The 14,278-nt window shown below is 42.8% G+C and overlaps 1 protein-coding gene across 1 annotated transcript in view; it reads left to right on the top strand.

Moving 5' to 3' along the window:
* PNPLA7 (patatin like domain 7, lysophospholipase) overlaps positions 1-14,278 on the top strand; it is a 733,226-nt gene that overhangs the window by 188,065 nt on the left and 530,883 nt on the right. The window contains exon 11 of the mRNA XM_082263919.1: positions 13,578-13,658. Coding sequence (XP_082120045.1) covers positions 13,578-13,658 — 81 coding nt within the window. The remainder of the gene's footprint in view (positions 1-13,577; positions 13,659-14,278) is intronic.

Below are 14,278 nucleotides of genomic sequence, written 5' to 3' on the forward strand. Positions count from 1 at the left end.
TTGAGGAATCCCTCATTAAGAAATGGACGGTACCACCAGTGGTGGATCCACCTATTTCCAGACTGAATAAAGCCACGGTTATTCCGGTGGAGGACGCTTCGTCCTTTAAGGATTCGGTGGATCGGAAGGAAGGGAATCTTTTCCCTGATAGGGTCAGCCTTTAGACCAGTAATTGTCATTGGTCTAGTTTCTCAGACATTAACGGAATGGGCGAGATTGGTGCGCCAGGACCTGAAGGGGGGTATCCCCCAGGCAACATCTGATTTGATGGAACAGATTATACAAGGACTACAGTTTGTCTGTGACGCAGCCTTGGATGCCACCCCCCTATTAGGGCATGCATCTATGTCAGCGGTAATCCTCAGACGTGTGCTGTGGTTAAAATGCTGGTCAGCGGACCTAGGTTCCAAAAAGACCTTGGCGAATCTCCCCTTTCAGGGGAATCGCCTATTTGGGGCCACCCTAGATGAGATCATTAAGGATGCCACTGGGGACAAAAGCACTTTTTTGCCACAGGCTGCTAAAGCTAAAGGACCTCGTAACAAGCGTGGACCTTTCTTTGCCGCCCATAAAGGGTTTGTTCGCTCTGCTGGAGCAAGCGGGAAGGGCAAAACCCCTCTAGGAGGGTTCAAGAAGCGCTGGTCGGACAAACAAAAGATCGACTCAGCCAAACCTGAAGCTAAGGCTTACACAGCCTGAAGGTGCGCCCCCACCCAGCTTGAGGGTGGGGGGACGTCTTCACCGGTATTCAGAGCACTAGATCGAGCATCGATCACTGCTACCGGTGCGATTCTTCCCTTCCAACATTTAAGTACTACAGGGAGCGGTAGTTACCGTTCCCTGAACAGATAATTTTCTTTACCTTTTCCAAAGATTAGTCTCAGTTTCCCACAGGAATCGGATCCGGTTGAGCAGACAGACCAAGGAGCCTCTAGCCGGGTGACTTCGGTCTCTAATGTTCAACCAGGAGAAATCATCACTCCTGATAGGAATCAGGTGTCGGATAAATGTGTGGGAACAGAGAACGATCAGACTTTGTCGGATTGCCTGGGCCAGGTAGCTCTAGGGCAGCCTGGTTCGAATCCAGTCAGGCAATATCAGGGTGATGACTTAGGTCAATCACCAAGGATTTCACCATCTGGGTCTTCTTCAGAGCATCCCGGAGGCGCGGAGATTGGTAACGCGCGCCCACGATCCTCCAGCGGACGCAGCAGACGCGCTGAACGGCCTGTTAAGGCAGTGTCAGCTATTAGAGGTATTCCCTCCTCTCAGATTGCTGCTGAGATTTCTCCGCAGGATGGAGATGGAGGGAACTCCAGTTATCCTGGAAATTCTAAGCTAGCCTCGTCAAGCCGGTCAGGCCGACTTGGACATGCTAGTCGCGAACGCTCCTTGGGAACTTCCTCTCAGGGAGGGTCTGCGGTCTCAAGGACCGATCTTCCATTGTGCTTTACAGTCGCTGCTTTTAATGGCCTGGCCATTGAGACCCAGGTACTGAAGGACAGAGGGTTGTCAGCTTCAGTTATTCCTACTCTAATTAAGGCAAGTAAAGCGACTTCCAGCAAGGTCTATTATCGCACATGGTGCGAATCTTTGGGATTTCCTCCACGTACCTATTCGGTGACCCGAATATTGGCTTTTCTGCAAAAGGGGGTTGAGCAGAAACTATCCTTGAGCACCATCAAGGGTCAGGTTTCAGCATTAGCAATCTTCTTTCAGAAGCCCTTGGCTACTCATTCCTTGGTGCGGCATTTCATTCAGGGGGTGCGGCACCTGGCTCCACCAGTCCGCGCGCCCTTACCGCCCTGGGATCTTAATTTGGTTTTGTCGGTTCTGCAGAAACCTCCCTTTGAAAACATCAGGGAGATTCCCTTGCTTACGTTATCCCAGAAGGTGGCCTTCTTGGTGGCTATCACTTCTGCACGCAGGGTGTCAGAACTGGCTGCATTATCATGCCAGTCCCCATATTTAGTGGTTCATAGGGATAAGGTAGTTCTTCATCCGAAGCCATCCTTTCTTCCAAAGGTGGTTTCAGACTTTCATCTGAATGAAGATATTGTGCTACCTTCCTTGTGTCCTCAGCCCAATCATCATCGGGAACATGCGTTGCATTCCTTGGATGTGGTTCGGGCAATCAGGGTATACCTGAAGGCTACGGAATCGTTCCGTAAAACGGATCACGGATGGCCCCAGAAAGGGGTTGCCTGCATCTGCCGCGACTATCTCCAAATGGATTAGACAGATGGTGGTACAGGCTTATTCTATTAGGGGTCGGAATCCTCTGTTCCCTGTTAAGGCGCACTCCACTTGAGCGCTCAGTACTTCCTGGGCCTTCCGCCATCAGGCGTCAGTGGTCCAGGTATGTAAGGCGGCCACCTGGTCGTCGGTACATACCTTTACAAAATTTTATAAAATTGATGTGATGGCATCGGCGGATGCCTCATTTGGCCGCAAGGTTTTGCAGGCCGCAATTTGAGGAGACCGGTGGTCTACCTCGAGGGTTTTTGTTTTTCTGTTGGAATTTCTGTTGAGTCTCATCTTTGATTGATGAGCCTTGAGAACTTCTAGTTAGCACCGGTTGGGCCTTCTAGATTGGATTTTTGATTTCCATTTTCCCACCCCTCATTTGTGGTACTGCTTTGGGACATCCCGAGTTGTTAGTATCAACGAGGACTACGTCTGTCAATGATCAACAGAGAAAAATGGATTTTTGTAAAATCTTACCGTAAAATCCTTTTCTCTTAAGCTCATTGACCGACGTAGTACCCGCCCCTCTGTTTTGAGTTGGATTGGGTTAAATTCTCTAAACACTGCTTTGTGACATAACTTATTTGCTGTAGCAGAGAGAGAGAGGATATACCCTCTGGGACTGCCCCTAAGGTGTGGCCAGAATGTTTTCTTTCCTGTCTAGTCCTACTCCTGTAGAGGGCAGCATAACCCGAGTTGTTAGTATCAACGAGGACTACGTCTGTCAATGAGCGACAGAGAAAAGGATTTTACGGTAAGATTTTACAAAAATCCATTTTTTCCTTATGAACGGCATACATGTATGCTTATTTGCCTTGAACTGCATGCATATATTCTCATTTGCCCTGAACTGCATGCATATTTTCTTATTTGCCTTAACCTGCATGTATATGTGCTTCTTTGCCTTGAACGGCATGCATATGTGCTTCTTTGCCTTGAACGGCATGCATATGTGCTTCTTTGCCTTGAACGGCATGCATATGTGCTTTATTTGCCTTGAACACCATGCATATGTGCTTTATTTGCCTTGAACACCATGCATATGTGCTTAATTTGCCTTGAACGCCATGCATATGTGCTTAATTTGCCTTGAACGCCATGCATATGTGCATAATTGCCTTGAACGGCACACATAAATGCAAGAACACTTGTATACCTGCATATTGGTGTACCTAGGTGCCTACATAACGGTATATATGAGTACCTGCATATTTACATACCTACGGGGTTGCACAGTGGTAGACCAATGTTGTTTTGGGCCAGCATCCTTGGGGAACTGCGTATTAGGTGTTGGTTAACACCGTTGCTAAATGTTTTAACTAAGCTAAAATGGCTCCAGAAGGGAGAGGCAGGAGGGGGAGGCAGGTGCACCGCTCTCAGGTTTAGTGTTCTGGCGGTGTCCACATCTCCCGATGTCCAGTGGTTTCAGGTACACCTGAGCCACTGTGGTGTTTGGCATTGCAGTGTTTCCTGACTCGCCAGATGGACTGCGGCTGCATCACCCTGAACATGCCTGATCGCCGTTGATTGGACCCGAAGCACTATCAAGCCTGGTTAGTACTTGGATGGGAAAGAAAGGAAACAAAATGGGTACCAAAACCTACTTTAAAGCGGAGTTCCGGGCACAAAAAAGATTTTTTTTTTTTGTGCCCCTCCGCTAGGTATGCCTCACCTGAAAAGGAATTGGATAGTTATTTTTTTTTTTTTTGTTTACTCACCTTTTTATTGAAGATCGTAAATACTCACCTATGACAGCTTCCTCCTCCAGCGCCGAGGCTTACCCCGTCACTTCCTGCCTCGCGATGATTCCTGGGAGCTAAACGTCATAGCTCCCAGGAATCAATGCGCCGCACCGGCCCCGCTCGTCATTTCCGGGCGACGCCGCATTCCCCTGCTAAACAGCTTCTGGGCATGCCCAGAAGCTGTTTAGGAATGCGGCGCCGCGCCGGAAGTGACGAGAGGGGCCGGTGCAGTGCATTCTGGGACACGAAGACGCGGAAGAAGACAGAGAAGAGGACCGCGCCGGCTTCAGCTGCCCACAACCGAGATGGAAACGCTGTGGAAGAAAATTTCTAAGTAAGTATTTCTTCTAAAAGGTAAGTGCGAACCGGGACAGATCAGAGGCTATCCATTGTGGAATGTGCTAGCCCTGACTGTCCCGGGGGTATGTTCAGAAAAAAATAGTTTCTCTGCCCGGAACTCCGCTTTAAACAGACTGACAGAAATGGGTATATCCCCACTAACAGCTGTCATCACCCAAAGTGGATTTCGAATATACCCAAGGGGCAGTTACTAAGAATAAAGCGAAACTGCAGTGACATTAAAGACTATGATGAACAGGCTAACATCCTAACCAAGAGGTTTCAAGAAAATGGATATAAGAAACAGGATTTGGAACATCTTAAACAAAAAGTAAGGAAAATGAATAGAGAACCCCTTCTAAAAGGAAATAAGAATATGGAAATAAGAATAACAGAAATAAGAATATATAACTAGCGTTCATTACTGAATTTAGTAGACAATGTAAGGACCTAGAAAAAATTATTAAAACCAGATGGGACATAAAATCAGACAAAATACTGAAAAAGATCCTACCGAGTAAACCAAAATTTATTTACAGGAAGGCACCGAAACCTCAGGAACACACTAGTCCATAACGTTATAGACCCCCCCCAAAGATGTACAAATCTGTCCGGAAATAAAAGGATTTTTTAAATGTTAAAATTGTCTAGCCTGTAAAAGGAGTAAAAAGGAGTAAAAGCCTGTAAACCTCGGAAAAAGACCTCTTTCTGTCTAGGAAAGGAATATGAAATCAAAGAACTTATTTCCTGCAAAAGTAACTACTATGTTCTGGAGTGCCCATGTAATATGCAATATCTGGGCAGAACCACAAGACCACTACACGTCAGGATACAAGAGCATATTGCCAACATAAAAAAGGGCTTCACAAAACATAGTGTGTCCAGACACTTCAAAGAGGCACACAATAGAAATCCCAGACTAATGACATTTTATGGCATAGACAGGATGAAAGACCATTGGAGAGGAAATAACAAAAAAGTCCAGGTTTCTCGCAATGAAACTAAGTGGATTTTTCTGCTCAATACCCTCCAGCCAGAAGGCTTCAACATTGATATAGACCTTAATTGCTTTATTAGTGACCCCTAAATAACCCCCCCCCCCTCCTTCCTATTTATTTGTAATTATAAACCACTGATCCATATCTATTTCGTGTAATATAAACATACCCCCCCCCACTATATATTTCCAATTTTTTTATATTCATTAATTTTATTTTATATAATTTTTCCTATATTTTTCTCCGCACAAACCTACTTGCGGATATCTAGTTTTGCAATACAAAAAGTTTTTTCATATTATATTTCACATGATTCATTATCATGTCCCGCACTTATATAGTTTTCCACCTATATCAATTTCAATTTTTGTCCTATCCATTTAATGTTAATCCTATCTATTTAATTCAACGTATCCCACATAATGCATACATGAACTTCTATTTTATATTTTTTATATTTTTCACCCACATCCTCTTCTAATAATGTATTTTTCTCACCTAGATCCTCTTTTAATAATGGATTTTAATTTTATATTTATATCTATTTTTTAATTGTTATTCCTATTTTTATATTTTTAATGTAAAATCTAATTGTATATATAATAATCCTATTAATAGCCTATAGCCACAACTGATCTCACTATCCACATACCTTTTAGAAGTACTATATATGATTTTCAAACCCACTGTTTATACTACCCTTTAATTATGTGGTTTTGATGATATAATTTTATATTTTATATATATATATATATATCATTGATTATCCTCTCTAACTTTTAGATACTATTTTATACATATAATTATAGTACAAGACACCACATCTCTCCCAAGCCTTTATAACCTTCACAGTATATATTAATCCATACGTTGAACATCTCCTCCTCTTCATCTTGACCATTATCACGAGTCTACATATCAGTTCAATTTGTTTACATTATATTTTAATATATTTTAGTTTTTAGCCTTTTTTTCTGTGCGTTAAAGTAAATTGTATATTGATAATATAGCGGACTGACCACCGCGGTAAACAATCAGCAAACCCATGATCAATATTCGTATAATTTATATTGCCTATACCAATTAACAATTACTGTAGTTACCATGTAACAAATTTAAATTTAAAGTTTTTGGACCAAAAAACTAACTAGTAATTGGCTACGGCTTTGCACGAGATAATTACAGAGGTCGCAATGGCAACGGTATCAACAATATGGCTGCGACGCAAAGCATCAATGGGGTTGCCTAGTTACCAACGGTATAAATAGCGGGAGTGAGACGGAGTGACGTAGCTCTAATGACGTCAATGCTGACGAAACACGTCGAGCTGGACCGTGCGTCACTCCGTCACTTCCGCTAGTGTGGTTCCGTGTTGTGGAACGCATTGAAACCCAGACATCCGGTACGCATCCATACCGAGCGGGATCGCTGTTTGCATCTAACTTTAACTGTAAGTGGATACTTTATTTAATAAATTATATCGGTAATTACTACACTATGGTCCATCTATTCTCCTTTATGTGGAGCACCATATGAGATTACCCAGAGACACCAGGAAGGGCCCGAGGGTTACCGAGGAGGACCAGTACCAGAACCATAGGCAAACAGGAACCCATAGAGGGATACCGCAGGATCTCCTGGACCACCCATACTGCTGTGCGGAGCTTGCTGCCCCTTTTCAGGGGATAGCTTTGTGGTGAGTGCAATTAGGGCCACTGCATCACCGAACAGAGCACAGCCAAGTAAGTGTTAAAGCACAGCACCACCGTCTCACCCATTCCTTCGGCTTCTCATATACATCTGGGATACCAGTAGCACCTGCACAAGAACACCATTTAGACTTTATTTTTGGACTTTACAGCACTTTATTTAATCAAGGGGCCGACAGCCCATCACAGCACTTAATGTTGGGACGTTGGAATTTATTTAGATTTGGAGAATTTTTACTTATTTATATAATATTTATTTATCACATCTGATACCTACAGGAGGTATTCACTTGAAATTATAGCGCTTTTATTATTAGTTTGACACTACAGCACTTTTATTATCTATTTGTAATTTAATTTATTTATTTATTTCTAATTTTATATCATAGTATTTATGCATCTACCTCACAGGATTTATTTGTTGTGGCACTGAGATTTATTTATTGTGGCACTGAGCACCAGAGCATTTTATTACTAACTCACTATTATTGTATACCGTGTGTGTGTGTGTGTGTGTGTGTGTGTATATATATATATATATATATATATATATATATATATGTGTGGAGCTTATCATATGTTACACGCATAACATCACAACAGATACATTACTATACATCAGTGCTAATATATCCATGGACATTAGAAGTAGCGCCCACACCCTATTTTTTCATACCTCTATCTATACTTCCCACTTGGGTGGGAAGCATTCTAGGGAGGCTGCAAACTTCAGGATTATATCTCTCCTTTAACATTTCTGCATATTTGCGCAGGATCAACATACTATCAACTTGGATGGGACTGCCTGGGAATACCAGATGCTGTAAACTTTCCTCTCCTGAGTTAGGGAGGCATCTGAGGCTGCTGTGGTTTGAGAGTATCTCGAACAAGAGTTCTATCTTAAGATCTCAAGCTGCTGGGCATCCTTCTGTTTCATATAGGTGCTGTCTATTCTGTGATGTTCTCTTTGCAAGAGGTAGATCTCGGGGTCCGTAGTCATCAATAACTCATATCTTCACGTGCCGTTTTTTTTTCCCAGGCTCATCAAAGATTTATGCAATTGCAGTAGAAAGTTGCCTTTTTTTTTTCATTTGTTACTCGGCCCTTCGAGCTAGCCACAGCTCCCGAGGGTTCGCAAAGCTCCAAGCCCCGGTGCTGGATTTGCTGAAGTCGCAGGGGGTGCCAGTCTCGGTATACCCTAATAATCTTTGCTCAGGAAGCAGTCGGTTTCAGGTTTTCTTTCAATAAATTTCTGCAGAAGAAAATTGTATCTAGGTTAAAGCATGTTCCCTAAGGACAGTCCTACTCCAAGTTTTTTTTTTGTAGAGAATTATTCCCTCTGTCTGGAACATGAAGATCCAGGCATTGGATTGCCAGAGGGCTCTGTTCTCGGTCCCAGGGTGTTGCAGAGATAAAATTTGTGGTTCATGGTTCGGAATCTGGAGAGGGCAAAATTCTTCTTTTCAGGGGTTTTGAAGATAACTACTGAGGCATGTCGCTCTAGTTGGTTTGAAGGTGGCTACAGTTCTGTGGACTTGGTTTCCACAGGACAGAATACTGCCCATTGATATATTAAAACTTTTTGCCAGTACACCTTGCTCTAGATTATTGGACTAATCAGTTGTAGGTTTATTCCGACAATGCCTCTACAGTGGCATATAATCAACCACCAGATTGGCAGCAGGAGTCATGCAACTCTTGAAGGGAACCTCATTCCATCTGGGGCAGAACAGGTGCTGTCTCTGTCGCCAGTTAATATTCCAGGTATAGAAAAATGATGGGGGTTTTCTAGTCATCAGCAACTGCCAGGACCACGTAGTCCCTGCTTTCTGAGACATTTTTTGGCAATCTGCCAACGTTGGGGAACTCTGCAGGTGGATATAGTGGATTCCAAGTTCTACAACAAGTTGGACAGTTTGTCTGGGACGAGTGAACCACTGGAAATAGGGGTAGATTAACTGGTAATACCTTAGGAACCACTTCTCCCTAATTCATGACTTCCCTCTGTTTTGTCTACTACCTTCCCTCTGTTTTGCCTACTACCACATCTTATATGCAAAATCCGGGAGGTGGTAACACTAATAATAGTTTTAGCCAAATTAGCCCAGGAGTACTTAGTACTCTGACGTAGCCTTGGACACATTCAGTCCAGCTGGGCCTAAGGGTCTTGGCTCCTGTTATCTCCGCTCTGTTGAGCGCCTGGAAGTCGGCTTCAGGGAGTTTCAATTATAGGACTTGAAAATATTTTTGACACTCGCAGATATGGGAGTGGGAGTTTTTTTTCCTTTCTCTAATCAGGAAGGGAAGTGAGATTGGCCTTAGGTACCATTAAGGGTCAGATTCGTCCCTATCAATTTTTTTCTAGAGGCCATTGATTATCACTCCTTGATTCATACTTTATACAGGGTGTAATGCATACAGTCCCTCCTGTCAGGCCAACTTTGTGTCCTTGGGTCTTGAATTTGTTCTTGACTGTCCTTGCAGAGGCCACCTTTTGAACCAATCTGAGAAACTGTTATTCCTTTGACTCAGAAGGTGGCTTCTTTGGTTGCTATCACTTCAGCAAGAGAAGTGTCAGAGCTGACAGCTTTCTCCTGCAAGTAGCTGTTCTTGGTCTTGCATCATGATATGATGTTGCGTCCTCATCCATCTTTTTTGCTTAGAGTGATTTCTAGTTTTCACTTGAATCAGGACAGTGTCTTGCCTTCTTGGCAGGAGTAAGATCGCTGCATACTCTGGAGATAGTTTAGATGGTCGGGATTTACTTGAACTATCGGCGCAGGTCAGGAATCCTGGTTTGTGCTACCAGCAGATCCCAGGAAGGGCAGGAGGCATCCAAGTTAATTATTTTTTTCATTGGATCCGCCTGTTAACAATTCAAGCCTATGGCTTAAAAGGGGAAGGTCCCCACTCTTTTTGGTAAGAGAGCTCGCTACCAGGTGCGGGGGGGCATCTTGGGCCATCCGCCATCAGGTGTCAATGGTTTAGGTGTTTAAGGCCACTACATGGTCTTTGGTTCATACGTTCAGGATTTTGCCAGATGGATATCAAAGCCACGGAGGAATACTGCTTTGGCCACAACATTTTACGGGCGGTAGAATATGTCCTCAGATGGCAGTTTCTGTGATCGTCTCTCCCTCCCCTCAAGGGCATTGCTTTAGGACATCCCACATAGTAATTATTATGGCTGCTCTGTGTCCTGTGATGTACGATGAAGAAAATCGGATTCTTCCTACAGCTTACCTGTAAAATCCTTTTCTTGGAGTACATCACGGGACACAGAGGTTCCTTCCTTCTTTTTTGGTATATTCATTGCTTTGCTACAAAACGGAATTACTTCCTGTGTAGGAGGGGTTATATAGGGGAGGACTTCCTGTTTGATTGATCTGCCAGTGTCCATTCACCTATAGGTGACGCATAACCCACATAGTAATTTTTAGGGCTGCTCTGTGTCCCCTGATGTACTCCAAGAAAAGGATTTTAAAGATGAGCTGTAGTAAAATCCAATTTTTTCTGTAGTCACTTGTCAGATGGGTGTGTACAGTTTCCATGATTTCAGTAGGGTTTGAACTGTGCACATAGAGGATGCTTGCAAATATATGCATAAGGCAAGACTGGAATGTGAAGAATACAATCCAGGTCATAAGATTAGGTTTTTTGCATGAAGTTGCATTTGGTTAGGCAAGTGGATACAAGTATAAGATTGTGGGGCCACTTCAAAAAAGTCAGCAACCGTTTTTTAGGATGCAAAATTTACTATCTTTCTCCTCATAGCTTACCAATCAAAATACATGTTGGAATGAATGTTTGTTTTAGTAAATGGATAGTTTTCATTCTCAGATGTCTCTGATATATAGTGAATGGAGAGTGAGTCTGTTTTTTTAGTCACTGGTCTAGTGAAGGGATAGGCTGCAGTGTCAGTGATGTCATCAGTCTCTAGTGAATGGATAGGCTGTATTCTCAGTGATGGGTTTGGTCTTTCCTGAATGGGTAGGCTGTATTTTCAGTCTTTTCACCTGTCTCTAACAAATTGATATGCTGTATTCTAAGTGATGTCATTGTACTCTAATGAATGAATAGGCTGCATTTTCGTTGATATCATTGGTTTGGGGTGAATAAATAGGGTGCATTCTCAGTGATGTCATTAGTACCTAGTAAATGGATAGGCTGCATTCTCAGTGATGTCACCCAGTCTCTAGTGAATGAAATTGCTGCATTTTTCTCTATTTTCACTGGTCTTGAATGAATAGGCTACACTCTTGGTAATGTCACCAGTCTCTAATGAATGGATGGGCTGCTTTCTCAGTGATGTCATTGGTCTCTGGTGAATGAATAGGTTGCATTCTATGTGATGTCCTTGGTCTCTAGTGATTGGATGGGCTGCATTTTCAGTGATGTCACCAGTTTCTGATAAATGGATAGGCTGCAGGCTTGGTGATGTCATCAGTTTCTAGTGATTGGATAGGCTGCATTCTCATTGAGGTCACCAGTGTGCAGTGAATCAATAGGCTGCATTCTTTGTAACATCTTTTGTGAATGGACAAGCTGCATTGTCAATGAGATCAGCAGTCTATGGTGAATAACGATGCTCCCTTTTCATTGATGTCATTGTTTTTTAGTAAACAAGCTTGCTCCAATGTAAAGTAGTGAATGTAAAGCTTGTATAACAGTGTAAATTTGCTGTCCCCTCAAAATAACTCAACACACAGCCATTAATGTCTAAACCACTGGAAACAAAAGTAAGTACACCCCTAGTGGAAATGTCCAAATTGGTTCAAAAGTGTCAATATTTTTGTGGCCACCATTTTTTTCCAGCACTGCTTTAACCCTCTTGAGCATGGAGTTCACCAGAGCTTCACAGGTTGCCACTGGAGTCCTCTTCCATTCCTCCATGATGACATCAATGAGCTGGTGGATGTTAGAGACCTTGCGCTCTTCCACCTTTCTTTTTCGGATGCTCTACAGATGCTCAATAGGGTTTAGGTCTGGAGACATGCTTGGCCAGTCCAACACCTTTACCCTCAGCTTCTTTAGCAAAGCAGTGGTCGTCTTGGAGGAGTGTTTGGGTCAGTATCATGTTGGAATACTGACCTGTGGCCCAGTCTCCGAAGGGAGAGTGGAACATGCTCTGCTTCAGTATGTCACAGTACATGTTGAAATTGTGAATAGAAAGCTGCGCTAAGTATTAATCATATAAATGCATAAATAACATCAAAAACATCAAACAGCAGCTACACTAGTCATATACTGATGATATGTGGACAAGATAAAAAATATAAATATGTAGCGCTAAAAGATAATATTAAAAAGTCCATAGATAGTCCATGTAAAAAATGAGTATCCAGACATCCCAGTGAGAGAGTACACAGCAACCAACACTGAGTAAAAGAGTGAAGCAGATCCGCCACCAAGTAAAGTGCCAAAACACGCTTACCAGACGGATATGATAGACAGGCATTCAAGCTATAGACTTGGCAAACTGCATAACACTGTCATAGGGTCATCATCCCAATCCACTTCTCAAAGGGAGGTCTCATAGATATAACATCAGATATCACATCAGATCAGGAACTTCCCACACCGGAGTCTCCACCGGGAACACACCAACCGACCACACTCCACTTCCACCAAAACACCCAGCAGCCAGGACACCAAACCTCAGCACAGTACATGTTGGCATTCATGGTTTTCTCAAACTGTAGCTCCCCAGTGACGGCAGCGCTCATGCAGCCCCAGACAATGACACTCCTACCACCATGCTTGACTGTAGGTAAGACACACTTGTCTTTGTACTCCTCACCCGGTTGCCGCCCGCCACACACACTTGACAACATCTGAACCAAACGTCTATTTCCTAAAGACAACCTCTGGATAAGACACTGAGCACGTGCACTCAACCTCCTTGGTCGACCACGACGAGGTCTGTTCTGAGTGGAACCTGTCCTGTTAAACCGCTGTATGGTCATGGCCACCGTGTTGCAGCTCAGTTTCAGGCTCTTGGCAATCTTCTTATAGCCTAGACCATCTTTATGTAGAGCAAGAATTCTTTTTTTTCAGATCCTCAGAGAGTTCTTTGCCATGAGGTGCCATGTTGTACTTCCAGTGACCAGTATGAGAGAGTGAGAGCAATAACACCAAATTTAACACACCTGCTCCCCATTCACACTTGAGTCCTTGTAACACTAACGAGTCACATGACACCGGGGAGGGAAAATGGATAATTGGGCCCAATTTGGACATGTTCACTTAGGGGTGTTCTCACTTTTGCCAGCGGTTTAGACATTAATGGATGTGTGTTGAGTTATTTTGAGGGGACAGCAAATTGACACTGTTATACAAGCTGTACACTCACTACTTTGCATTGTAGCAAAGTGTAATTTCTTCAGTGTTGTCACATGAAAAGGTATATTAAAATAGTGTGTGTGTGTGTGTATATATATATATATATATATATATATATATATATAATATAATTTTTTTTTTTTTTTTTTTTTGTGAAGGTTAGTAGATGGTCAATAAATGTGTACCTTTTTGTTCTACAGATTATAATGGTCAGGCTGCAGAGGGTGACATTCTTGGCGCTACACAACTACCTGGGTCTGACTACAGAACTGTTTAACTCAGTGAGTATTTTTTTCACATATTTTGTATCGGGACAGAATTTAAAAGTAGATGTAGTAACATGTTTTGGCTGAACTTACACTTAAAGTGTTACATGATGCCATGAAAGAAATATGGGGTCTGCCATTAGTGGCTCATGGAAAGGTTAATGTCCTTGTTATCCCGATCCACTCACTTCAGAACTTTTCCATTCCCGGAACTCCGAGCAAGTATGGAGATCTGGAAAATCAGAAGTTATTTGCATACTTGTTTCGTGTCACTGAAACCACATATTCACAATGACAGCCACACAGTTGGTATTTTTGGAGGAAGAGTTCAGCAAAATTACAGCTTCTATAAGATAAATCTCTGATCTGTAGTCGAACCAACCCCATTGTCCCTGAATGTTCCTGTCTGTGACAAGAGGTGTGATTTAACACACTATAGAAATAAATGTTGAAGAACAAGACAGTCCTTCTGCCTTTTGTGTGTGTTGTTTCTGGCATTTAGTCCCATGCTTGCTGTAAAAATGACATAGCAGCCAATTACAGCTCCACAAATAGATGAGACTTCTGGCCTCAGGTAGCTAAACAGTTGATCGAATGAGTCTTATATTTTCAGCTTCCGCACAGCACCTGTATCA

Source organism: Pelophylax lessonae (assembly GCF_965119305.1).
Source record: "Pelophylax lessonae genome assembly, chromosome: 7".
Classification (NCBI taxonomy): Eukaryota; Metazoa; Chordata; class Amphibia; order Anura; family Ranidae; genus Pelophylax; species Pelophylax lessonae.